Source organism: Coturnix japonica, chromosome 1 (genome assembly GCF_001577835.2).
Source record: "Coturnix japonica isolate 7356 chromosome 1, Coturnix japonica 2.1, whole genome shotgun sequence".
In the NCBI taxonomy this organism is placed as follows: domain Eukaryota; kingdom Metazoa; phylum Chordata; class Aves; order Galliformes; family Phasianidae; genus Coturnix; species Coturnix japonica.
This window is the reverse complement of record NC_029516.1, coordinates 159,808,993-159,835,824: the sequence shown is the minus strand read 5'-3', so window position 1 is coordinate 159,835,824 and position 26,832 is coordinate 159,808,993. Positions and strand designations below refer to the sequence as shown.

Here is a 26,832-nt window from a genome sequence, read left to right as displayed (position 1 = left end):
GAATAATTTCTTCTCTGATAGAGCAGTGAGGCACTGGCACAGGCTGCCTGGGTTGGTGGTGGAGTCACCATTCCTTGAGGTGTTTAAGCAACATGTGGATGTGGTACTGAAGAATGTGGTTAGTGGGCATGGTGGGGATGAGCAAACAGTTGGACTTAATAATCTTAGTGGACTTCTTCAACCTAAATAATTCTATTATTCTATGCATTAAAATGGTAGTGCCAGCAAAAGCAGCATCTTGTGGCACCAGGACCAGCTGCTATTTAAAAAGGGCTGTATAAACCCTTGTCAGTTAACATCAACCTCGTGGAAATATCTTTGCTTAGGCTCTCCCTCGCAGGCAGGCTGCCTGACAAGCATGCCCTCTTGCTGCAGGAAGGGCAGGCTGCCCCTGCTCCCCCCAGAGCTGCCCATCATGTTCTGAGCATTCACAACACCACCATCACTTCTTCCCAGCAGCTCCCACATCCTTCTGAGACAGCAGGTTTTTTTTTTACCCTATCAGGGCAAGTAAATCAAGCTGGATAGAATAGCAGTTCAGTGAAGGTTTCATGATGAGCTTATTCCCCTTCATTAGCAGCAAGTGATGTGTTTGCTAATTTTATTGCTCGTGTTAGCCCAAAATGCATTTGGCTGGCATTCCATTTACGGTAATGCTATTTGTATATGAAAGCATTTCTTTTCAGTGGCCACAGACACTAAAATGAGTGGTTCTCATGGCTCTTCCTTCTACGACGGATAAATCATGAGTTATGTGTAAAAGGATTTTTACAAATATTCACAGAGCTTGCAAATGATTCCTCAGCCAAACATGATACAAGGGACTTGTCAACTGGGTATTCAGCTCCAGCAAAATGAGTTATGAGCTTTGTTGTTAAGGAATAAAGCCCCAGAGTGCTGAACGGAATTGTGTCAAAGACTGGAAGAGCTTTTAGCGCTGCCAAACTCAGCTGCTCCCCAGAATGTCATTCGGCGCTGCACATTTGAAATGCATTAGTACTGCTTACAGTGTTTCTCCATATCCAGCTCGACAGACTGAATTTTGCACCCATTCTCATTAATGGGGCCCGTGTCAGATTTACTGAGTGCTGCCTACTTAAGGCATTACAAATTTTCTTGTATTTCTGAAGATTTTAACATTTAAAGAGTGTACTCCTCTCCTCTCCTTCTCCTGCAACTTTGCACAGTTTTATTCAGTTTAAAAACACCAGAACTTTTAAGTGTTGTCTCATAAACTCTCAGATCCCACTTAATTTTTCTTCTAGGAATACTCTAGCAACTATAAAACCACCAGGTTACCAGGCTGGAATACACTGTCACTGAATTGGTCTTTCCTTTGAGGATTTGTACCACTATGGGACTCCAACAGGACCCCAACTGATATCCTGCAGTAACGCACATGCAGAGAGAAAAAAACAAACCAAGAAACATTGAGAGAAGCGGCCTTCCTTCCTCTCTCAGCCTCCCAGTGAAAGGCAGCAGCCCCACAGAACTGACAAAACATCTGGCTTCTATCTCAAGATCCCTCATACTTTTCAGTACAGACACATACACACACACTAGCACTGAATTTAAGCATGTTAGGCAAGACTGCTTGGCGTTTTTATTGTCCTAAGAGTAAGAAGATGCATGCTGGACTTTTTACACGCAATACGGCTTTAAAATTTGCTGGTATTTTGAATTTTTATTTATTAATTGGAATTTTCTCTTTTTAAAATCTTATTAAAAAATACGAAAAAGGCATTCAACTTTTAAGACTTGGAAATCGGTACGCTCAACTTTGTATTGCAATATGCTCCAATTACACAGCATTAGGGAACTCACAAGACACTCACGGAGGTCACTTTGTTTCACTCACTCTATCAAATCAGAGAATCATTGAATCACAAGATTGGAAAGGACCTACAAGACCATCCAGCCCAGCTGTTCTCCCATCACCATTGCTCCCACAAGCCACTAAACCATATCTCATAGCTCCTTATCCAGATGTCTCTTGAATGCTGCCAGGGATGGCAGCTCCACCACCTCCCTGGGATGCACATGTACAACTACAGGTCTGAAAGCAACAGCTACTTACCACTGACTACTGCATAAAGATAGAAATATCCCTAAATTGTCTAAAGGCTCTGTGTGACTACTAGTCACTGCAGCTTCCTGCAGCTGCAAGATAAAACTCAACCATTAACAGTGCTGGAGGCAGAAAAAAGAAAAGGAAAAAAAAAGAAAAAAATCGGACTGGATAAAATATCTGAAGGTCAGGATTTTTACATGTAAAGCAGCCGCAGCAAAATTATTCACATTCTTAGCACATAACTGCCCAGGATGAGATTCCATGGAGAGACAAAACAATTCACCCAAGAGAGCAGCTGCACCTCCCTCAGCCCAGGGCTGTGGGGGGAATGCCCACCAGGGTCCCCAGTGCTGACCAAGAGTGGGAAGAAAATGAAAGGCTGTGCCTGCTCTGCTCCAGAGCAATGGCTTTGTGCCATTGGTCCTGTCCTATGCTCACTTAGAACAGGGAAGAGTAATAAACAAACAGAGCCAGTTGGTAACAAACCATCACTGACGTCCTAGAGGAACCATCTAAGCAAACACCCAGGTCAGGTTAAATGTAGAGTAATAGGAGAGGAAACATCAGATAATGAATAAGATAACCAATAGAAATACAGTCGTCTGGTTTCACTTCTACTGCATTATTCTTTTCATTTATTGTTTGGTAACAATAAATCCATTTCTTCAAAGGTTTTCACAACAGCCCTTGTAAATTCTCTTTTTAGCTTGTATTTGCTTAGCAGTACCTCCACTCAGCTCACCTTGACGTTGTTTAATGGAAATATAGGTAGAGTAGCACACTTCAAATAGGCAAGACACCCACAGTGCTGAAGAATCACCCTTCTTGTTCCACTCCACCCACATGTAAAGGCCGTCACATGTATTTTGGGCTGTTGTGAGAAAAGAATTCCTCTTCTGAGATCTTCCTTGAAGCCATCCCATGACCATCAGCATCTCCTCACAAATCTACCATTAGCTATCCATGAGACCAGCCACAGAACATGAAACATGACCACAGCACTGCAGCCAGTGTACTCAGCACTGCTAAGTCAACACACACACATTATCTTGCAGCTGCAAATGTGTCAGAAACAACTGCCCCTTGTCCGACCACTCAGCTGGGTTTGCAGGGACTTCCAAGCGAGCTGCTGAAGGTAACTCAGCTCATTTTGAGCCAAGTGAGCAAGGGTTAACTTGAGCAGCAGCTCAGCTAAGGCAGCCAAACCTGGGTGAGAGGAGGAGAGGCAGAAGAAAGCTGGTGACCACCTCTGGAGCACAGCTGGAAGAAGCAGCATGGTGAGCACAGGCTGAGCCTTTCTCTCTGGTGTTGGTTAACAGCCAGGCCAGCTGCCACCGCTCTCAACTTCTCTGCTCATTCCTACGCCCTGTGCTGTACCCCCAGTTGCGTTCATGTCTCTCCCACTGAACCCAAAAGTTATTTTTAACCTGGACTGGATCCCTGAGCAGTCACCACTCAGCTCAGCACAGTGCCAGCGCCTCTTGCGGGAACAAGCAGGGAGGGACGAGCGGGAAGGCAGCAGCTCTGCAGGAGCTCCTTCCTGAACACCAACCTGCAAACTTCTCAGCTGAACAGATACGTTTCCAACAACAGCCCACGCTGTAAGATGGGGCTTTTGTGTTTTGTTGGTGGTGGTTTGTTTGTTTGTTTTACCCCCTTCTATGCTGCCTGAAGAAAGTTTTCAGTTGCAGCACTTTGTGTGTTGGTACCATACTAGGTTTAATAAGGAAATCCCTCTTAACTTGAGCAGTTATCACTTCATATTTCAAGGTAACAACAGGACATTTTTCAAAAAGACATGATCATCCTAAAAAGATACAGCCAAGGGGAAGCAGCCTTACAGGACAGGGTGTAAATCAGCATGTTAGACAGGCAATTTTAAACCACAGGAGGAAAGGAAAAAAAGCCTCACTTCATCAAGCCAATAAAGATCCTGTAGCACTGACTCTAGAAGATACTGCACCTATTCTGTAACAACTATATGACTTATGGAAATAGAGTATTTTGAACTCTAAAGAGCTCTGAATTCTACTACTTGCAACTGACACAAGAGATGGAGGGAAGCCAAACAGAGGGCACGATTCCCTTCATCCTCCCTCCACAGCTGCAGCAGTGCCTTTGACCAAGTGGCTCATGCTGCCATCACTGCTTATTAACACTCCCAGCACACAAAGGCTCCTCACCTCCCTCTTTGAAGCCTTTAGTGCTTTTAGGAGACTGCTGTTTCCCAGCATCCTTAAGCCACGGCACTGAGCAGGAAGACAAATGGCAATTGTTTCCCAGGCTTTGCTACTATCAAAGGTGAGCTCGTTTGGATTGAATACCATCCAGAGACAGCTGCACTTTTTCAGAGATCCTTAAGGTTGCAACGTGTTAAGAAAGCAGTAAGAGACACATAGTAACTTCTCTTCCTTGAGATAATATCCTAGGAAGGGGCGCCTACAGCAAGATGACCCAGGGTGAAACTCTTCTTCAGTATTTCAAAAGCAGAAGGAAGTCTGCTCAGTGCTCTGATGGGACAGCACAAGCAGCAACCAACACACCAACATAGGTTTCACCAAACAGCATCCAAGAAACCAAGATCTCACCACGTGCAGCAGTGTGTGCTGGTGAAGTAAGAAAATATTGTTTCCATCCACCCATTCTACAGAGCTGCCAAAGGTGAGGATATATGTCTGGTTAGGCAATCAAGCTCCACATTCCTACATTTCCCCTGAGAACTGGGTAGAGACAGTACTCCTACTGGTTTCTAACCTGCGTGTGTGTTGCCAAGTGCTGTTTAACACATGTTGCATCACAGCGCTCTGCAGGTTCAAGGAAAGCTGTTCTCCCTGAGCTTGCCAAACCCAAACTAAAGCTGAGCACCCCTGGCAATGATACACAGTAAGGGTCTCTGTACTTGGATGGTGAGGTCACGCTACACCACTCTACTCCACAAGATCACCCTGTGGTAATTTTCCTTTGTTCTCCCATGCGTGCACCTTAACTTGGGCTCCCACCTCTATGCACACTGTGTTGGATGATGCTGTAATCACGGAATCACAGAATTGTAGGGGTTGGAAGGGACCTCTAGAGACCATCGAGTTCAACCCCCCTGCCAAAGCAGGCTCCCTACACCACGTCACACAGGTCGGCGTCCAGGTGGGTCTTAAATATCTCCAGAGAAGGAGACTCCACCACCTCCCTGGGCAGCTTGTTCCAGTGCTCCGTCACTCTCACTGTAAAGAGTAAGACTCACAACTGCACATTAAACCACTCCTGAACATCAACATTCAAATTTGCTTCCAGGGTCAACATGGTGGTGGAGTCACCAACCATGGGAGTGCTCAAGAAACGTTTGGATGTTGTGTTGATGAATATGATTTAGCTTGAAAGTATTGGTAATGGTTGTATTAGATGATCTTCTAGGTCTTTTCCAACCTTGATAATTCTGTGATTCTGTGAACATCCACTTCTCATAACCATCATTATAACTGTCTGTTCCTTTCCTTCAAGGCATCCACCACATCTCAAAACTGTCAACGTTACAATTCATATTTAATTAAGCTTTTCAGTAATTGCCACCACCTTCAGAACCTAACTGCAGAAGTCAGCAATAAGCAATTTCAGAATTATGAGCATAGTAGAGACCAGTATGTATAGAAGCCTGAATTTAGGCACTTCCACAACTAAAACTTGCAGTATTTGTATTCCAGAATACACAGTATCTGAAATGTTGGAACTATTTGAAGAACCATCACACAAAGGAAACACTAACACAGTTATAGTAGTTCCACGTGCATCCCATTACTTTCTGTAATGATTGGACAGCCTACATGTTAAATAGGACCTACAGAGGATCTAGTGGAAGGTGTCCCAGCTACAGCAGGGGGTTGGAGCTGGATAGCTTTAATGTCCCAAGTCACAATATAACCATAAATGCCAAATGAACTCTAAGTTAGCATTTCAGTGCTCACATCTAAGTGATCTACATGTCAATCAACCTCATTCCTTCCAACATGGAGTATACAGCCTAGACACGCTACCTGTTCTCTGCTTATTTACATCTGCTTTGCACATTGACTCTTCTTCATGCATCAAAATCGTCACCTGAAGAGCACTAAGGAAGCAAACAGTGAGGTAAGAATGAGAGAGATCTATGCAGGACAATAAAAACACACTAAATACCACTGTGTCTATGTTACTACTTTCCTACATCCCCACCCTAGAAACGTCGGCTCTGGTTCTAACACCTCCTGGGTAGAGTCCTCTACTGCAATGCCAATAGAACACTGCCTTTGTATTTGATTATCGCTGTAATGGAGCAATGCAAATGTGAAACCCAAGGTGAGCACTGAAACTCTTGTTAGCAATTTACGCTGGTAATGTGATCTGACCCACACCAAGCTTTCCCCACTTGCCGACACACAGGTCTTACAGCACAGATCCTGTTCATCCAGGAATGGCACCATCATGTTTTCTCACACCATTACAAGCATCTGAAAAACTCAGTGGACTCCAACACCATAATTTAGAGGGGGGGAGGGGAAAAAAGAAAGTGAATATCAGGTGCACTTCAGAATAATAATAACCTTAATTGGTTATTAAGTACAGCTGCAGGCGATAATTAACTGTTCACATAAGCTAAAATTCTAAGCTGCAGATATTAAATGAATTTGAACAGATTTCCATTTAAGGCTAAAATCTGTGCCAAAACCTAATTCCAAACAGCATGTGTGCATACTGGTGGGATGGGGGAACTCATCACTCAAAGTAAGAAGCAAAACGCTGACCTGATGAAACGAACAGTATTTTATTACTCCTTTCAATGAAGACAGCATCTGAGCACAAGAGCCTTCCAGCACAGAGGGGCTGGGGATACAGGCCCAATCTAGACATGCACAGTTGCTCCACGAGGAGCTATGAGATATGGTTTAGTAGCTTGTGGTAGCAAGGGTAATGGGAGGATGGCTGGACTAGATAATCTTGCAGGCCCTTTCCAACCCTGTGATTCTATGATTCTCTTTAACCCCAAATACATTACTTTTCCCAGCTTTCCCATCCTGTGGCCCAAGAACTCCACACCGCAGAGCAGAGCCAAATCCTGCCAGAAACCTGGATTGTTTCAACTTCTTGCATTTTGTCTTTTGACCCACAGTATCCAAGGGACGCTCTGTTGGTGCAGGTGGGGTGTGAGGGAGGAGGTCACAGTTCCCAGCAGCTGAGGAAAAGAAAAGGCCTCCCCACCCCCAAGCACTTCCTGCAGCGCTCCATGCACTAAAGTCATATACCACTACAGGCTGGATCGCAGCACAGTGCATTCCACTGCACTTTGTCACGCTTCCCTGATCGATAGTATGCCAAAAATGACTTGCTTTAACAGTTCTCTGGTGAATACAAGAGTTTGCAACTCTGAAGCAGAGCTGAGATTTTTATTTGTGTTAAATCTGCTTTTTTGCTCTGAAGGAACATTTTCAATGCTGTCTTTAATTCCCCTTCTGTGCTTTTTACTTCTGTAGTGATTCTAGTCAAGATAAAGGGAAAATTCCAGCTGATTCGCTTTTCAAGGCCTTAAAGAGACCTCTAAGCTGTGATTAAAGGAAGAAAAAATACTGACTAGCAAAATATGACAAAGATGTACGTCGTAATCATATAAATCAAATACATGGCAATGAACCACGAGGGATTCACAAGCCAGCTACCATGGAGAACAAAATCCAAAGTCCAGCTGAACTATCTAAACAAGCACCGAGCAACTTTATCCAACATTTACACACTGACCATTTATTTACTCAGTACCCAACTGAGTACAGTCTTGTGGAATTATACAGACTGCTCCTGCACACATCCCTTCTGCTCAGCTCTTCTAGGCACTGACAGCTGTAGGCACTGCTCAGCCATACCTTCAAGGCTATGGCCTAAGAAACTCTCAATCCTTTATTCAAAAACCATGCCTGCAATTACAAACAAACAAAGAGAAAAACGTAAAACTAAGCTGTGTCCTAAACAGACCAAAGTGTTCACTATAGCCATGCTGGGTGCTGTTCCCAAGTGGAAGAACACCGGTATGTTGAGTGTGCATCCAAAAAAGGGATCCTGCTCCTCTCCAAGCCAGTAAGGTTTGTTCAGTACAGTAAGAACTGTTGCTGGTTCCAGCCCATTTTTGGAACAGAAGATTTTGCTGTCCAACCCTATCTCTACGCTGACCTGGAAATACGCCTGTCTCAATTGCTCCTCATGTATGGAAAGAGTAAAGCTACTTTTACATGAAAAGCAAATCCTTTATTTTCCCAACAGCAAGAACAACCATTGCAAGGAGCTTAGAATCAAGACGTTTGGGATAGAGGAGGGAGTTCAGCCTTCTGAGCAGGGTTAACCACTCATCTGCCCACGTGCTCGGACTTTAGAAAACAAGCACATAAAAACCACGAAGCAGAGTGAAACATGGAGCAACACAGGACCTTCAGGGTCAGCCAGCTGGGCACATGGGGAAAGATGTCTCAGTGCTAGAAGCACCAGCTCCGTGGCCCAGCTGCTCTCCTCCCATAGTCAACATCAAATATTGCACGCTGCTCAGGCACTCAGTCCCTGCCTGCCCTTCAGCAATGGCTATCAGCCTTACTGTGCTTCCCTTGCACTCTCACTGTTGCCAGACAGCACTTTCCCAACCATTTATGTTTCCTCATCAGTAACAACTCCTTTATCCATTAGCTGCCACAGGGAAATTTAGTTCCATGGAGCCTCTTCTTAGACCAAGGAACCACAATCCTGCATGAAAGTGGCAAAATGAAGCAGAATGTCAGTATGGGAGTGAGATTTTCCCCAGACTGGTGGGCTCCAAAACTTGTGTGCTAGGGGGATGATGACCCCATGGTAGTATGACTCAGAGCTTTGTGTGGTGCAGAGCAATGGGCCCATTCCAAGGCTAAGGGAGAGAGGAAGTGAGCACATCCATTCCCCTCCACGAGGAAGGAGAATGAAAACATCTCCTTACGAGAACTGAGGAATACTGTCAAACACAAAGCACAGCTCATTGCGCAAAACAGCATTCCTAGAGATGCTGACAGGCAGCAGGACGTTCTGACCCTCCCAGGAATCTGGCAGAAGGCAGCACTACCTCCAGCACCACAGCCTGGTGCAGACGTGCTGGAGCTCAGGCCCTCATCTGCTTCCTGCAGGGATACAGCCCAGGAGGTGACCGGCTGCTCTGAGTACCTGGGCCTGCTGTCAGCATGAAGCAGGACCTGCTGCAGCAGTTCTCAGCCTCCAGCAGTTTCTAACACTTACATGCCGCAGGAAAGTTCCTGGAGAACCGATCTGTTACAGGCAGTTTACAGCACTGAAGATGTTCTGAAAAATACTCTTTCTAGGCTACTTTCATGTGGTTAAAAACCCCTAAAGGTTCACTTCTCAGTAAGCAGAGATGGGGGTGGAAGGGGTGGAAATCAATGCAAAAGAAAATTCCTGTGGCTTGCTTTTGAATTTGCTGACATCACAGATGAGCTTTTGCAGTCTGGGGAACTGGCTCACGTGTGCCCTGGAACAAACTGATCAGTTTTGCCCACTTGTACATATATTTTAGCCTCCAGGTCTCCAATTTGTGCAGCAAAGCAGTGCACCAACATCACCTCCCTGCCATCTCCATGCCTGCAATACCACATGCATTTCATGGGTTCTTCAAAACAGATCTTCAAGAAAGTATTCGATAATCTCAGTGCTAGCATTGGGGACTATAATAAGATGATCTTCTGAATAGGAGGGCACACCAAGGTGCAGAAAGGACCTCAGGAAGAAGATGGAAATGAGTTTATAGCACACCAAGTGCCGGTGCTCTTGAAAGAGAAGATGTTCAGGCTGCTGCAGCGTGTGGACAGCTGCCCACTCCCATGTCTGGGCATGACACAGGCAGTCAGCAGAGCCATTGAGGGCATGATGAAGAAAACGAGCTGGACAACCAAAAAATAGGCTTCATCAAGGTGGAACAGACATTGCTTAGCAGCTATTTGGATCTGGAATAGAACACCTCAGTACTGACCAGATCTGTCTTGACTTAAAAATGTTTTAATTGGGACAGGCAGATTTCTGTTTCCATAAACCAAGAGATTCTGCACGTATTAATAGTTCCAAGGTTGCAGTTCATTAACTGAAATAGATTATTCACCTTCATTAGGCTGACATCTGCCAGGAACACAGAACAAATAGAGTAAGCCTGGCTAGAAGGAATGCTGAGGTAGGACAGGTGCCAAATTTAAGCACAGACTGCAGCATCCTGGCACTAAAACAGAAGAGAATAACACAATGAAAATATATGAGATGCACTGTCCAAGTCCATTTGCAACTACAATTCCTTAAGAGGTCATGTTAAACATAAAAGAAAAACAAGGTTGAAGTCTATAGAATAATTATTTCCTAATACTTTGCAAGTACTTGTGCAATTAATATGAGGTACTCAGAGGCACATGGAGAAAATAACAAGGGAGATCTTGAATACTGGCTATTCAAAGCAGTAGAGCAGAAAACAGTGCAACAGAACAACCAGTGCAATACCAGAAGGTAGCAAAAAGAATAACCTTGAATATATTTACTTTTAAACACAGGGGAAGAACAAAAATGAAGAGAAGGATGTTATAAAGCAGAATCAATGATGATCTCTGAGCTCTTGCCTAGATTTTTTTTTTTTTGAATTAACACACATCCAACAGATTCATAAATAGGGGACAACAAGACCAACCTAGCCATATAAACACACAGCAGCTATTTCACACTGCCACTTATCCTACTAAAGTCAATATATTTGCAGGGCAGGGACTTCTGTGTATTACCATGTAGTATCATCACCATTCTATCATTTTATCTATGTAAAGATTAATACACTTCATCTTTGTATACTCCTCATCAAATTACTTACAAGTCGTGCATTAGAGGAACGAAGGATATGGAAAACAATCATAAAACGTTCAGTTATTTTACCTACATTTAAACCTCAATTTTTTTCTGCATTGATGTTGCATTGTTTTTTTCTAAGCTTGCCGCAGATAGCGTGCATTGCAGTAACAGTTTCTGATACACCCATACACCAAGAACAATTAAAAGCACAGCTGCACAGAGCAGTTATTTTCACAAGCTGCCCTGCCACAGCTGTTACCTGATTCAGAAGGTTACTGGCACACAGTGTTCTTGGCCTCCAGAAAATGAACTAACCTAGAAATAATTATCTAAAAACTATTTTCATATTCTCTCCTGTTCTGTTCTTCCTTTCCCTCTCAGGGAAACATTTTTAATTGCTTGGCTTCAATTAAAATGAAGAGCACAAACTTCTAATAGGGGAAGTCCATCTCTTGCACTGCAGGGAAGTAGAATGCAGCCTCAAACATCAGTACTTTGTTTACTTAGACTGAAAAAGAAACATTCAGAGCAGTAACAAATCCTATGGATTAAGTTCTTTGCTAACAGCTGGTACCATGAAAACCCTGCTGTCATCACACACACGAACACACGCATCTCCTGGGTACAACCTGATTCTTACATATCAACCTGTAAGCTGCCAGTGACAGTCCAGATGGCAAGGTAAGATCACCTTCTGTTTCACTTCTGTTGTGCTATAGGTGGGTGATCCCATCAAGATGAGTCAACAGATCCACCCCAGCAGAAACACTTGACATCAGGGAAGGTATGACAGCCGCTAAGTGGTGGCGAGTCAGAAATATTCCAGCAGTAGAAGTATTTTGGTTACCAGCAGCAGATGAGCAAAGAACATAACAGGCACTAAGTATGAAAAACAGCAGCTGCCATCACCAAGAAGGCTCTGCTTGAAGGTCTCTCTTTCACCTCTGTCTTTACTCATTAGGGGCTGCTGATCAATGCTCAGCTGACTACAAGCCAGCAGCGTGCCCAGGTGGTCAAAAAGGCCTGGCTTGTATCAGCAATAGTGCAGCCAGCAGGAGCAGGGAGGGGATTGTCCCCTGTACTCAGCTCTGGTGAGACCACACCTTGAGTGCCATGCTCAGTTTTGGGCTCCTCACTGAAAGAAAGACATTGAGGACCTGGAACGTGTACAGAGAAGGGCAATGAAGCTGTGAGGGGTCTGAAGCACAAGTCTGATGGGGAGCAGCTGAGGGAGCTGGGACTGTTCAGCCTGGAGAAGAGGAGGCTCAGGGGGACATTACCACTCTCTACAACTCCCTGAAAGGGGGCTGTGGTGAGGTGGGGGTTGGCCTCTTCTCCCCAGTAACAGCAACAGGATGAGAAGGAATAGCCACGAGTTGAACCAGGAGAGGTTCAGGTTGGATGTCAAGAAAAACTTCTCCGAAAGATCAGTTAGGTGCTGGAATGGGCTGCCCATGGTGGTAGAGTCACCATTCCTGGAGGTGTTGAAGAAACATCTAATATTATACTGAAGGACATGGTTTAGTGGGAAATACCTGTAATAGGTGGATGGTTGGACTGGATGATCTTGGGCGTCTTTTCCAACCCTGGTGATTCTATGATCCTGTATATGCACTGGCAAGACACAGAGAGACCGAGCCCAAGAAAAAAGGGGACTCGAGCTGCAGGCTGACTTACAGGATGGTTACAGAGCACTGTGATGCAGGGAGTCCACACTGCGGTCTGCTGGAGCTGACAGCACTGACCCAGGGATCCAGCAGCACTGCTACTGTGTCACACAGCACACACACTGCAGGGGCAATTTCCTGTCACTACCTCCCCAGCACAGCCGGGCTGGTCACTGTTTGCCCTTCCAGCAGTGGCCTGCTAAGAACCCAGCTGGCATCCAGAGTATTTTAAGAGAACAAATATACAGTTGCAGTACTACCATGGTTTTGGGAAGCATAGAATCACAGTATTGTCATTCTGCCCTTGGGCAAATACAACCAAATCTGGCAATTATATTTTACAAATAAAATACAACAAAAGTAGGTTTGATTCTTTTAGTGTATTAGATTACATTATGTAATCAAATGCCTGGCTAAACCCTTATAATTTAAGTTACTGTAAGTGAACATACAGGGCAACGTCAGTGTTTCCACAGAAGATATGGATGAAATTCCCCATCTCCTGCCCACCCCAAGTTATTTAAGTTTCAGTTCTGCTGATCAAGTAACTTTGAAGTAGCTTCAAAGTATTTTTTTCCTGTGAACACAACAAAAAAAGAGGGGGCTGGGAAGGGGCAGGAGGAAGAAGGCAGCTCCAAGTTCTAAGTTCATCTATGTATGTTTATCCATGCTTTAGAAAAATTACTCCATGTAAATGGCACATACCTGTATACAACACGAGAAGCAGTCAGGGGCCTTTATTTACTTCCTAGTGATTTCCATTAGCAGCTTTAAAATACATTTTTATTTCATTTAGTGTGTAACAAAAAATAACAAACACCTGAATTAAATGAGTTGAGGTTGAATTAAAGATGTTCCAAAATGAATATCTGTCAATGGTTGACAGGCTGCTTTGGCCTGGTTCCACAACACCTTATGTTACCTCTAATCTAAGGACAGCAGCACATAGGAAGCCTCTGCATGAAGCTCTCCTACTGACATTTCTCTCCAAATTTCAAGGCTTCTTTCAATTTTATTTATTTATTTATTTTACTAATTTTTTGGAGAAAAAACCCCACATCCACATGCAAAGATGCTAATCTCCAGGCTCAGAGTAAAATCACAGCATACATCACTCTCAGATACACGCTGCAAACAACAGCAAAGATTTAGGCTGAGAATGACACAAATATGAAAGGAATAGTTACACCCTAATACTATTGTGATAGCAACTTCCTGCTGTGCTACTGGCAACCTTTGCTTCTGGTTATAAAAGCTTTTCTATTCAGAGACTGAAATTAATGCTTATGCAGAACTTTTACTGACCTTAATAAAAAAGGAAATGGCCTCATCAAAGATTAATAGCTTGACCTTTTCCTAGCAATTAAATTACAATAAACACAACCGTCCACTGTAAGTTAATCTGTAGCTTGCTACACCAATTTATGATTTCAGACTGCTATATTAACTCCAAGAATGATTTCCTGACAATAATAGGGAGCATCAGTTTAACATAATTTGAGATTGACATGGATCTATAATTGAAAATTGGCATCTGATTCCTGTTACCATTTCAAATAATTCTAGTGGGATGTCCCAGTATATTCCACATAATTTACCTAAGAAAGGAGACCATCAAGAATCATAGGAGGAATTCAAGATATCCTGCAATCTTCCTCTGTGCTGAAACGACAGGCAGATGCCAAGCCAAAACAAATCTTGTCATGAGAAGGAGCACATCAAACCGTCTGCCACCACTAGAGTATTTCTTCCAATGTGAAAAGGCAAGAGAAAGCAAAATCATTTGTTGCCCTCCTGTAGGACCAAGACACACTCGGACAGAAGAAATCCACAGAATACCTTCCCAAATACACCATGGGAAATGCAAAATAACACCTAGAGCATTTAAGCATATTCACTAAGACAATGTTATCAGAAGTGACAGCAACTAATAGAAAGGTTGGAGGCAAGAGAACAGGGATAGAAGAGAGAGGAGTCAGCAAGTATCAGCTCAAGAACAGTCCTCACCTCTTGCCTTCAGCTCCTGGAAAGCTGGGACTCACTTGTTTTCCAATGCATTTAAAAACTAAAATGACTTAAGGGGCCAACCTAAGGCATATGGGTACAAAAACACACTCCCTTACAACCCTGATGGATGAACCCTGGAAGAAATTGGAAATTTCTTAGACATAAGGAAAAGGTCAAAACAGAAGAGAGGTTACAAATAAAAGAAACAACAGCTAAAGGTTATGAAACAAACTCCTGAAATAGCTAGCAGAGATGATGGAGTGAACAACCTACCTTCAGGTTAGACTGTAAAAGAATACACAGGAGACTGTTGGCCTGAATTATGAAATCTACATCAGTCACTAAAATAAAATTCCCCCCCACATTCAGCAGTGAGTGCCCTCATTACAAGCCCCCCCCCCCCCCTTTTTTTTTCCCCCTTCCCAGTAACCCACAGATTCCTTCCTGACCTACAAAAGAGCCTGTGATGACTCAGTTGATATCCCTGACAAATAATCCAGGCAATCTTCTGATAGTTTATCGGGGTGGAAGACTTCTGTCACAAGACTGACAAATGTTATGAAATAAATTCCCCCATTTGCTTAGGTCCATTTCAAAATTCACTGACCTTCACCTTGAAGGCAAGCTGCCTTTCCGAGGCTTCACCTCTTCAGCAAATACATTGCAAAAGGTATTTTACTACACATTGTCTGTAATGTTACCAAAACAAAAAGACACGAATTATATGCAGTTACAACACAGAACACTAGTTTGACGTAATGATAAAAAGGATGTAATCCATGATCAGAAGATCAAGACAAACCTGCAAGAAGAAAAAAAATAACCAACCCACAGACTTCTACAAACTGAATCCCAAGAACTCAGTGTAATGTAGATGACAAGATGGTCAGCTTGATATTCTTGTACTTATTACAATATCCACAAACACCAGTCCAGTTCTGTGAGATACACTGGACCAAAGCACAGATCTTCCCCTTCTGAATGTTCTGATACTAGCACAGGTGAAGTGTACAAGCTTTATTACAGAGATATTTATTAAAAGAAGTGTAGCGTAAGGACTTTCATGCTTCACATTTACACAGTTGTTCAGGGTACAGTACATGCTGCGTGTTCCCAGCGATATGCAGCCTCAGAAAAATCCTAAAACATCACTGTTAAAAATAGCTGCCCATTTAAACTGTCTAGAAACCTTCACTCAGAAAGTCCATCGTGGCTCAAAGAGAAAGGCTCTGCTCGAGGAAAAGACTGGCAAATGTGTAACATTCCTCAGTTCATCCAGAACTGCTGCAGCCCACTCTAAACTACAATGTCAGCGGCTGTTTATGTTCGGAGGAAGTACAGTAAGTACAGTACAGCCCATTCAGGTTGGTGGAATGTCACTGATCATATGCTCAATTGCATCTATTCATTAGAAGAACTCAATGCACAACAGCAGCTGTATTTAGCACCGCACCCAAGCGCCAACCAGTTGCCTCAGGTGATTCCAGAGGTTTGTCAGCCCACAGGAGCAACCCTCTGTGCCCTCGTGCCCTTGCAGCAACTTCAAATTACACTTTCAAGCTCAAGAAGTTGTATTGAGGAAATAACAGTGTATTTCCAGCCCTTCTGGCTTGAAGATTTTGCAACAAATAAGGTCTGGCCTTCTGCAGTTGTGTTCTTCAAGTCTCAAAACAATTTGTCCTGTTCTAATCAAAAATATCAGTACTCACTAGATAACTACTGCTGAAGAGATGACTTCACCAAAGAACAGACAAGCTACTCCGCTTGTTTTAGAAGAACTATGATTAATTAAAACATAATTAAAACATAATCCCGGCACCTGCCATATCAATTGCAAACTCCTCATATGGTTTCTGGAGTCAAACGTCACCATGAAACCATAAGCAATACAAACAGCTGAAAACATACTTTTGTGAAGGAACACAGGCCATTCAAAAGGACACTTGCAATTTCCTAATTGATTATAAGAACGTTTGCACGTACACCTAGAACAGCTGTAACTGAAAGACACGAGTCTTGTATCTAGTCTGAATTTCACCACATTCTGCATGCTTGCTAAGTCTACCAACCAGCCTATAATCAATTTCCTGTCTGTGTGGGTCTTTCACACAGCAAGAAGAAAGGAATAATAGATTATGATGCTTCCTTTTTCTTTAAGACAATTTCAAACTAACCTTAATCCTACCTCTCTCTCTCTTCACCTTCCCTTACCAGTTTTCCCATTGTTAAAAATGTAACTCCTCATTCCTGGCCACCACTCCCCTCCATCCTTCCAGAAATCCTTAGAATGGCCCAATAAATAAAGGGAAGAACGCTGACCCTGGCACAGTGTTCATCAGAATGGATCATCACCACAGCCAGGAATACTGCCCAACACCACCACCTACAACACCTAACAGTATCAACTGGATAATGGAGCTCACACAAGATGAATACAATGTTACAGTCATATAACTGAATGCTATAGTTTCTCATGCTTCCTAGAACACCCACAATTAGAGCTTCTTAATCTACCAATTCATCAGCTTCAGACACTTGTAACCACTAAGCATCTGATTAGTAGTCTGCAAAACAGGATCTGCAGGGCAGGAGGGATAAAATCTTGTACTCTGAAGCTTGCTGGAAGGAAAGGCTAAAGTAGGTCACCCACAGGTTGAAGTCCTTCCACTCTCACAAGCTTCTATCTGGCATTTGAGAAAGTCTGCAGTGGCAAAAATATTTATATAAAATAAGAGCCCAGGTCAGAGTGGAAAGAAGGTAGCAAAGCCCACTTACCAGCCTCACAATAGCACTGGGTGCAGATGTATATAAACCCAACCCCAAAGAAACTGAAGGTGATTTTACTCTGTGAAGCTGGAGATCCATTAGCTGCCCACTGGACTACAGAGATGGTCCCACATTAGAGATTTTGAAGTTCTGATTCACAAGCAAGGGCAAGGGAGCTGCGAATGGCTGATGAAATTGCTTCATGTTATGCTCTGAAACAGTTCAATTGTTAATTCAAAACAGCACAGGCACCAGAAGAAAAGGAAGAATATAGATGTAGTAATCAGGGCTGTCACTGGACACCACTCTCCAGGGCCGGATACCATTGACACCAACTGAAGAAGCTCCATTCATTCACAAAGCTCTGAGAGGGCAAAGCTACATATGGCCTGGACCCACATCAGGAAACAGCACTTTCAGACACCAGAATCCAGTTCTGGAATCCCTGCTTGGTCTCTAGCCAAACGCGATCCTGCTCATGCTTAGGTTTTGAACTCCAAACACACCAAAGGGTTAGCCCCAATCAATCCATTCCCATGTAACAAGCCACAGCTGGGGAAGAAAGCTAAATGCTGAGATGGAACAATCACAGCCAGTGATAAAAACATAAACATGCAGAACCAAGTTAAGGGAGCAAACAATCTCTGCATTAGAACATTCTCTATGCCCTGTAATAAGTAAAACCATTGTAATCAACATTTAAGGCAAAACAGATAAAAATATCACACGGTCAGTGCATTACACTATGCATAATGCCAAGACATTTTAACAGGTGCTCAGGTATTTCTGTTTTATACATTGCTTCACATTCGTGTGCTGCAGTGCGCTCAAAATGCTTTCCAAGATTTCAACAGGCTTGTTCTGTGTGTGAATGATTTGTCCATGTAACCTACCAAACACACATTTCCAATCCCGAATCCAGCTGTGCTCATTTAACCTTGGCTCATATGCACAGGGAGTGTTCTCATCCTGAACAGCTTGGGAAATGCGGAGAGTAGAATTCTATAACACATTGCTTTCATGGCACACTTAAGATGACAACAAACACTCCAGTTCCACAAGCTGAATTATTGTTCACTACAGCACCTTGTTTCACTGAAATGGAAAGTGGTCCATTTGCACTGCAGCACTTCTCACTGGCTCTACAATCTCTAATCTTGCACAGCATAAACTCTACGGAATAGGAACAGCACTAATCAATGCCTATACAGCTCCAAAGAAATGCAGACTGCCTTGTTACACAGACTTGGGATACAGCTTAAGAGAGCCAATTGATTAAGTTTCTGCCATTAGTGAACAGAGGTTAAATTCTGAAATCAAGGAAGTACCAAAGAAAGCACGTTAGTGTTAAACATAGTTTACTTCAAGGACTGAGAACTGTTTCAGCTTGAAAAACAACTGTTGTTTAGTTAGATGGGAAGTTTTTTCCTTCAGCAATGAGAACCTGAACCAGGAACAGCACACTCCTCTCTCTCACAGAATGACCCGGGTTGGAAGGGACCTCAAGGATCATGTAGTTCCAACCTGGCCTGGCAGGGCCACCAAACATACACATTTAGTAGATCAGGTTGCCCAGGGCCCCGTCCAACCTGGCCTTGAACACCTCCAAGGACGGGGCATCCACAACCTCCCTGGGCAAAAAGAATCTTCCTGGCAAAAGAGACATTTTGAGCTATTCTTGGGCAGAGGCGAAAGTCAGTATCAAAACTCAAAGCACAACCAAGGTGTGTGCAGCTAAGCATAAAGAGGCCGTGATCTGTTCCAGGTCGTAATTGAGAGCATACATAGGCTGATCTGAAAGCAATGCCTCTTATTCATTTCCATGGAAACTACAACAGATACAAAGAGCACAATAACGCTATTTAATAGTGTTCTGTAGCTTAGAATTTGCTCTGTCTCTCAGTCGTCACCACCATTAGTTATGCATTTTTGCCAGTGATGAACAAGAGCCTGCATGTCCTGCTCAAAACATGCACCAGTGGAGGTGACCCATTGTAGCCACCATGGAGACGCTCCATCTGCTGCCTCACTGAGCTCACAGACAACGTTTGGTCCCCATGAACATTCAGCAAGTGCCACTGAGACCTTATAGCTCTCTATAACTTCCTGAAGGGAGGCTGTAGTGAGCTGGGGGTCAGCCTCTTCTCTAGTGTAATCGATGACAGAACTAGAGGGAATGGTTTTAAGCTGCGCCAGGAGAGATTCAGGCTGGACATTAGGAAGTATTACTTCTCGGAAAGGGTAGTCAGGCATTGGAATGCACTGCCCAGGGAGGTGGTGGAGTCACCGACCATGGGAGTGTTCAAAAAACATTTGGATGTTGTGTTGATGAATATGATTTAGCTGGGAAGTATTGGTAATGGTTGGACTGGATGATCTTCTAGGTCTTTTCCAACCTTGATGATTCTGTGATTCTGTGTGAATGTCAATGGGTGCCATTTTTTCCCCAGGAGGAGGAATTCAATGGCACACTTTTGCACTTCCGTGTCAGACACCATTGTGTCAGACTGCCCCTCTGCTGCCACCTGTTGCACAGCAACAAAATGCAATGGAATATTGGTGGGAAGGTTCAACTCCTACTACCATCCCACCAACATCTGTCTCTGATGTTGTAGACCCAGGTAACAAAATAAGAGGCACTACTTTCAGAGCAGCTCTTGTATTCCAACACCCATCTCAGGATGATAAAAACAAGCATCTCTGTGCTGAATTCCTTATCTGAGACAGGACTACCCTCCCTTGGTGGAAGCAAAGAAGGTAAGGAAGAAAATGCATGCATCCAATTACACTTGTTCCTTGCAAACAGCAAGCAAGCTTCTTCAAAGAATACATACATCGTTCTTTTCATTTGCTTCTGACAGCAAGTGGAGTTTAGACATATAGAATCACAGAATCACAGAATGACCCGGGTTGGAAGGGACCTCAAGAATCATGTAGTTCCAACCCCCCTGCCTCGCAGGGCCACCAAACTTCCACAATTACTAGATCAGGTTGCCCAGGGCCCCGTCCAACCTGGTCTTGAACACCTCCAAGGACGAGGCATCCACAACCTCCCTGGGCAGCCTGTTCCAGGGCCTAACCACTCTCCTAGTAAAGAATTTTCCCCTGACATCCAACCTAAATCTTCCCTCTTTCAACTTAAATCCTTTTCCCCTTGTCCTGCTATTGTCAGCCCTTTCGAAGAGTTTAATCCCCTCCTGGATATAGGTTCCTTTCAGACATATTAGACAGAATTCCACCCTAATACTCACAGATAGAACTTGCTACAGTATTGAGAAGGGAAAAAAAAAAAAAACCCAACAAAAACATGCTGCCCTGTTAAGCCTTATACATCAAATGAAGAAATTACAGAAGTCCTAGAGGTCACCACAACCATCTTCATAACACGAATTAACCTCACACTAGACATGCCTCTCAACAGCAAGTTCATCTGCTCAGCTATTCACACAGCAATACGACTGCCAAAAGAGTTGGTGCATTTTTTACAACCAGTAAACTTGATAACCATTATCAACATTGTTACCTCAGGACCAAGCATAAACTTATTTTGATCACAGTGACAATTCCCCTCTCTTCCAACTCATACGTACCTGATCACAACCCGCATTCACCAGCTCCTGGAGCATCTGCCTATTCACTTCAACAGCTGCTGTATTGCTCGACTCATTAGCAAAAGGTAGCAAAGAATACCTAATTTCTCGCAGAGCTTTCTGATAAGGTCCAAACTTTGCCGTTTGTCTCATCTGCTGCTGCCTTGCAGCATCCTTCCCTACTAAAATCTTAGGGTCCAGAGAAGTTTCACTGCCTGGTCCAATAGGCAGCCCCTGACCTGAAGATTTGGATGGCTGCTTTAAACCTTCTCGAATCTCTTGTAACCTTTGTCTGCTGTTTCCAGAATACGTTGTAGCAGGAAAAGTCTTTGGCCTCATTGTTAATCCAGTTTTCTCTGAGCATAAATACAGCTTTATTCTTGGTAGTTTTTTTTTAGCTACTTTATTTCTAAGAAGTGTCGCTTCACGGTATCAATTTCTTGTAAACATAAATCCTTCAAAGGGAAAAAGAAAAATGGCAAAATCCTCAAGAGGTTCCTGCCAGCATTTTACTTCAGCTCACAGTCTTCACATCTCCTACAGAAAATCCTTGGAGTCATCATTTCACAAACCGACGGCGTCTGAAACAAAAGCAAACAGAAAGCACGCGTAATTAAGTTGATATTGTAAACACCTCCAAAGGGACAACATGACAATTAATCAAGTGAAAGTGAATCAGTTTAACCTTATTAAGCTGTTGCAGCTTAATGCATTAATGATGATTATCACTTTATCTGTTTTCAAGAATAGGATTTCAAAAGGCTTTCTCGACATCATCAAAAAAAGCATTTTTCTTCAAGGCCTTGTTTTGAAAATAAATGAAAATAAAAACCTCAGAAACTACAAAGCTTGAGAATTTCATACACTACCTAATTGTGGCAGGTTTCCCACCCCATTGCATAACCAAACCCTGGACAAGCCTATCCTGTTTCATAATTAGGGAAGAGCATGCTCATGAAACGTTTTTCCCCCACTTCAGATTTTGTTTGTTTTACACAAGCTGAGCTCAGTTTCAAGAGTTTATGAAAAAGCCTTATAATGGAAATATTGATGATTCTAACCATAGCAACTTCTAGCATTTTAATAACAAAGTGACAAGATATTTTGCCATTCCACATGAACGTTCTTGCCAATGTTGAAGGTAAGAATTGCCCCTCTCCCAGTTCCAGGGGGTTTATTTTATTTCTTTGTATTATTGCTATTATTAAAGGGTGCAAGGGCGAGGGAATCAAAAGGGTGATGCATACTTTAACTGTGCCTGACAAGAAGACAGGGAAGGAGCTACTCAGTAACAGCACAAAAAGCTGAAGAAGTTCAGACCGCTCACATAAGATTAAAACACAGCTGTGATACAGCCTCACAGCCCTCTTATGATACACAGCAGAGGTCAGCTATACAACTATGGAGCAGAACTGAGCTACTCTGCAACTTGTGACACCTTTACAGCACTGAGAGGTAATCAGAATTCTTTATTTACTGAGTCTTCGTGGCATTGACAAGTGACAGGACGAGGGGAAACGGCCTCAAGTTGCGCCAGGGCAAGTTTAGGTTGGATATTAGGAAGAACTTCTTTACAGAAAGGGTAGTTAGGTACTGGAATAGGCTCCCCAGGGAGGTGGTTGAATCGCCATCCCTGGTTGTGTTTAAGAGCCGTTTGGATGTGGTGCTCAGGGATATGATTTAGTGTAGGGTTGTTAGAGTTAGGGTACTGGTTAGCTGGGTTGGACTTTGATGATCTTCAAGGTCTTTTTTTCCAACCTGGGTAATTCTATGATTCCATGACTGTTACATGCCAAACATTACATACAGATGCATTTCAGAAAAAGGATTAAAAAGAAGCATCACATAGCACTGATGCTACAAGTTTGTTTCTGCCACCAGTACCAACATCTGCACAGTGACTTTACCCTGCTGCTCCATTGAGAAAGCTCAGAATTTCGGGTCCAGTTGTTTTGAAGCCACAAACAGAAGCTGGTGAAGTTCTGCTATCGTTGGTCACTCAGAAGCAAAGCGGACCTTCTTTCTCAGCCCTCATTATAAAGGGGCTTCACAGCCTGCAGTATTACTATTATTAATACATCATGAAAAGCTTCTCCAGAAAGCATTCTAGTCATACACTCCACCCACTGCAATAACTGTTCCTGTGACAGCTACAGCGTTTCCAACAAAACAACCATTTCTATACAACTTACTACCACCCCTCACAGACAAGCAAACAGATAACTACCTGAAAGCCAGGAGTCCGCACATACCCCTTGAAGCCCATCATCACCTCCTCACTGGCACGTGGGCTACTGTCAAGAGAGTCAAGTTCTCCACTAAACCAAGAACTGAGTACAGGGCAAATTACAGCCAAGTCACAGATCACAGAATGAACCCGGGTTGGAAGGGACCTCCTCAAGGATCATGTAGTTCCAACCCCCTGCCTGGCAGGGCCACCAAACATACACCTTTTACTAATAGGTTGCCCAGGGCCCTGTCCAACCTGGTTTGAACACCTCCAAGGACGGGGCACCACAACCTCCTGGGCAGCCTGTTCCAGGGCCTAACCACTCTCCTAGTGAAGAACTTCCCCCTAACATCCAACCTAAATCTTCCTCCTTCACTTAAAACCATTTCCCCTAGTTCCTGCTATTACAGCCCTTTCGAGAGATTTACTCCCCTCCTGGTGTGTAGGTTCCCTTCAGGTATTGAAGGCTCAATGAGGTCACCCCGCAACCTTCTCTTCTCCAGGCTGAACAAACCCAATTCCCTCAGCCTGTCCTCATAGGGGAGGTGCTCCAGCCCCCTGATCATCTTCGTGGCCCTCCCCTGGGCCCCTCTGGTCAGACCCCAGAGTCCTTTGAAATAGTCTCCAGAGCACTTTGAAATACAGGAGCACAGACTGATCACTTTAGGTACTGTCTATGTCTTATGCTCTTAACTAAGCACACCAAGGAAATTTCCATGCAAGGTAACAGCAGCCCATCCCAGCCCCCTGAGCCCAGAAGTGGTACACACCTATGCTGAGAGCTCCAGGATCAAACTGCTGGAGAGCACACTTAGAATTTAGCAACAAATAGCACACAGCCAAAGCAAAGGGTTAAAAAGCAAAACAGCATTACAGCCTTCTTAGGACTCCAGCATAACTCGCTAGCGCTTGAAAGATACAGAGCAATTAAGTGATCTATGACCGCCCTTCCTTTCCTGACAGCAGCAGGCACCATATGGCTGGGTTTAGGAATCCGGGCTGTTCTTCCTCTTTTCAGACCCCGTGCCAACCCACAGGCCTGGGATGTGCGGGAAGAACTCCAGCCCTTCCCACCTTTCTGCCACAAAGAACTGCCTTCCCACTTACACACATGCTTCAAATAAAGAACTGCTGTGACCTTTAGCCTGAGCTTGAGTCTAATAAAGCTAGGTCAAGCCAGCTGGCAGCTTCTTCAGCCTGCATTCACAGCACAGCTAAACTAGAAAGCAGCGCTGATTGCTCAGAGATACAAATGAGAAGAACAACAACTGTAAGTCAGAACTGCAGATGCGCTTCATATTTTGCAGAAGTTTGTTTTGTCCTTTTTTTTAAGCCAGATATTCAAGATCAGCCAAGAAATCAGGACATTAAGTATCACAGGCAATTTACAAAGAAACAAGCTGCCTGCTTTTTAAAGTCCATATGCAAGTAAAAGGGTTATGCCTCAAAAGAAACAGTGTGTCTAAGGATTTGTGACTGTACATTTGGACTTAGATAACTCCAAATCTCAAAGCTCACCTTGCCTATGGCACAGATATACACACAGCCTTTTTGCTGTCATGAGAAATGACTACTCAGAATTATTTCTGAGCTCCAAACCATTCTGATTAGATACTTCTAAGGTGCTGTTCTGTTCTTTTTCCCCTGCCAAAACGTTGTATGTTCTGTCAATTAGAAGCCTGCCTGTTACTCTGAAGAAAAAACATTTCAAATCTTTTTAACAACACGAGGTCAGAACAACTTTTTGAGTAACTGAGAATCTTCATCTGAGAAATACCAATCGCTGCCTGGCAGCAACCAACCAGCCAGCCACGCTGAATTCACATGCTGAAGTCTGCCATCCCAGCAGCACTGCCTACTCACTCCCATTTCTTCATTCAGCAACAGGCTGCATATGCCAGTGGCTCTGTAGGATTGAACACCGGCAAGAAACTAAAGCTCTAAAGCTCAGTTGTGCTTCAGGAGCAAAGTCTCAGACCCTGAGCTGACAAGATGCTTCCCAGCCTCTAACTGTGCCGGCACGGTGAATAACTACTGATGGCTGCAGAAGTAAGGACTGAAGTTTTAAGGAACGGACACAACTGCCTTCTCACAATTTGCTGGCATCGCACTGGGCTTTTTGGCTCCGAAATGCATGGAAGCAACCTGGCCACTTTGTGCTGGAGGTCTAACCTAGGGAAAAGGGGCCAGGAATTTCACTGTGTTACAAAGCACACTCCTCTTTATAAGAGCACGCAAGCTAAAAGCGGCAAGAACCAAAAGGAGCACTTCTCCCAAGATCATTCCCCCTCGTCTTCCCCCCTGCAAACAAAACCGTCCCAGAGTAACTCAGCGCTCGAGACTCACAGAATCACAGAATTGTAGGGGTTGGAAGGGACCTCCAGAGATCATCGAGTCCAACCCCCCTGCCAAAGCAGGCTCCCTACACCATGTCACACAGCTCGGCGTCCAGGCGGGTCTTAAATAGCCAAACGCAGGGGCCGGCCCGGCACAGCGCAGCGGGACGCGGCCAGCAGCCACCGCCGCAATCCCGGGGCTACGCAGAGCGATTCGCAGCAAGGCGCGGGTCCCGCACTCGGCGGGCAGGGCCGGGGCTGAGGCGCTGAGCCGGGCCGTGACCTTCAGGCCGAGCCGCGGGCCCGGCCGAACAAGCTGAGGCGGACGGGGGCCGGAGCTCGGCCCCTCCACACAGCCCTAAGGGAGGGTCGGGCCCGGGATGGAAAGCTCCCAGGAGTTGAACCCCGGCCAAGCATGAGGGCTCCCCCCGCTCCGGACTGTCACACCGGAGAGCCCCGCACGGAGCGGCGAGGCCTGAGGGGGGGGAGGGGGCGGGGTGACGGGACGCGACAGCCAGCCCCGCGCCCCTCTTCCTCGCGCGGGACACCCGCCTCCCCCGGGCCCCGAGCTCTAACTTTCCCCTCAGACAAGCGGAGCATCCGGGGTGGGAATGGAGGGGCCGCCGTGCTATGGGAAGAGCCGCACCGCCGCGCCCTTACGTCGCAAACCCGCCTCACCTCCTCGGCTTACACCCCCTGCGCTCCGTCACGCAGCGCTGTGGTGGCGGCGGCCCCGACGTGGCGGGTCGCTCCGCTCTCCATCTCCGTCCGCCCGCTCCGTCCCGGTCGCAGCGCGGGGCGCAGTCGGGACATTCGCTACATTGTTAGCATTCCTCGCTGCTCACGTGACCCAGCGCCCGCGTCATTCCACTCTCACCCCCCTCCCGCCACATACCAGTGGGGGGGGGAGGGGCCTCGAGCGGCGGGGCGGGAACGGGGATGGGGCTGCCTGAGGAGATGGGGTGGGAGCGGTGTGTCCTCCGCCTCTCGGGGTGTTTATAGCCGTCATGTGGCGCTTCCCCACCTCACAAGTGGCTCTACAGTCTCGTAAATGGTTCAACCCGGGTTTTGGGGGCAGAAGGTGGCTGTGAGGAAACGGCGCTGCCCGATGGCGCCTCAGCCCTCCCCACACCGGGCAGCGCCGTTTCCTCACAGCGCCCCGAACTCGATTCAGTCACAAATTTTGCTGTAAATCTGTTACTAATCCTGGGACAAAACTCCAGGCCCAAGCTGCAAAAGGGTTTTTGAATGCAAAGTTCATATCAGAGCTCGTTACAGTTGGAAGTGCCTGGATCCGAGC

General features: G+C 44.8%; 1 protein-coding gene across 1 annotated transcript in view; it reads right to left on the bottom strand.

Annotated features, from left to right (window-relative positions):
* Positions 1 to 26,403, bottom strand: part of LATS2 (large tumor suppressor kinase 2) — a 48,033-nt gene extending 21,630 nt beyond the window's left edge. Inside the window, exons 1-2 of the mRNA XM_015852159.2 lie at positions 26,211 to 26,403; positions 20,967 to 21,547 (exon numbers count right to left, since the gene is read on the bottom strand). Of these exons, the coding sequence (XP_015707645.1) occupies positions 20,967 to 21,305 (339 nt within the window). The 5' untranslated portion in view covers positions 21,306 to 21,547; positions 26,211 to 26,403. The remainder of the gene's footprint in view (positions 1 to 20,966; positions 21,548 to 26,210) is intronic.
* Positions 26,404 to 26,832: the final 429 nt, after the last annotated feature.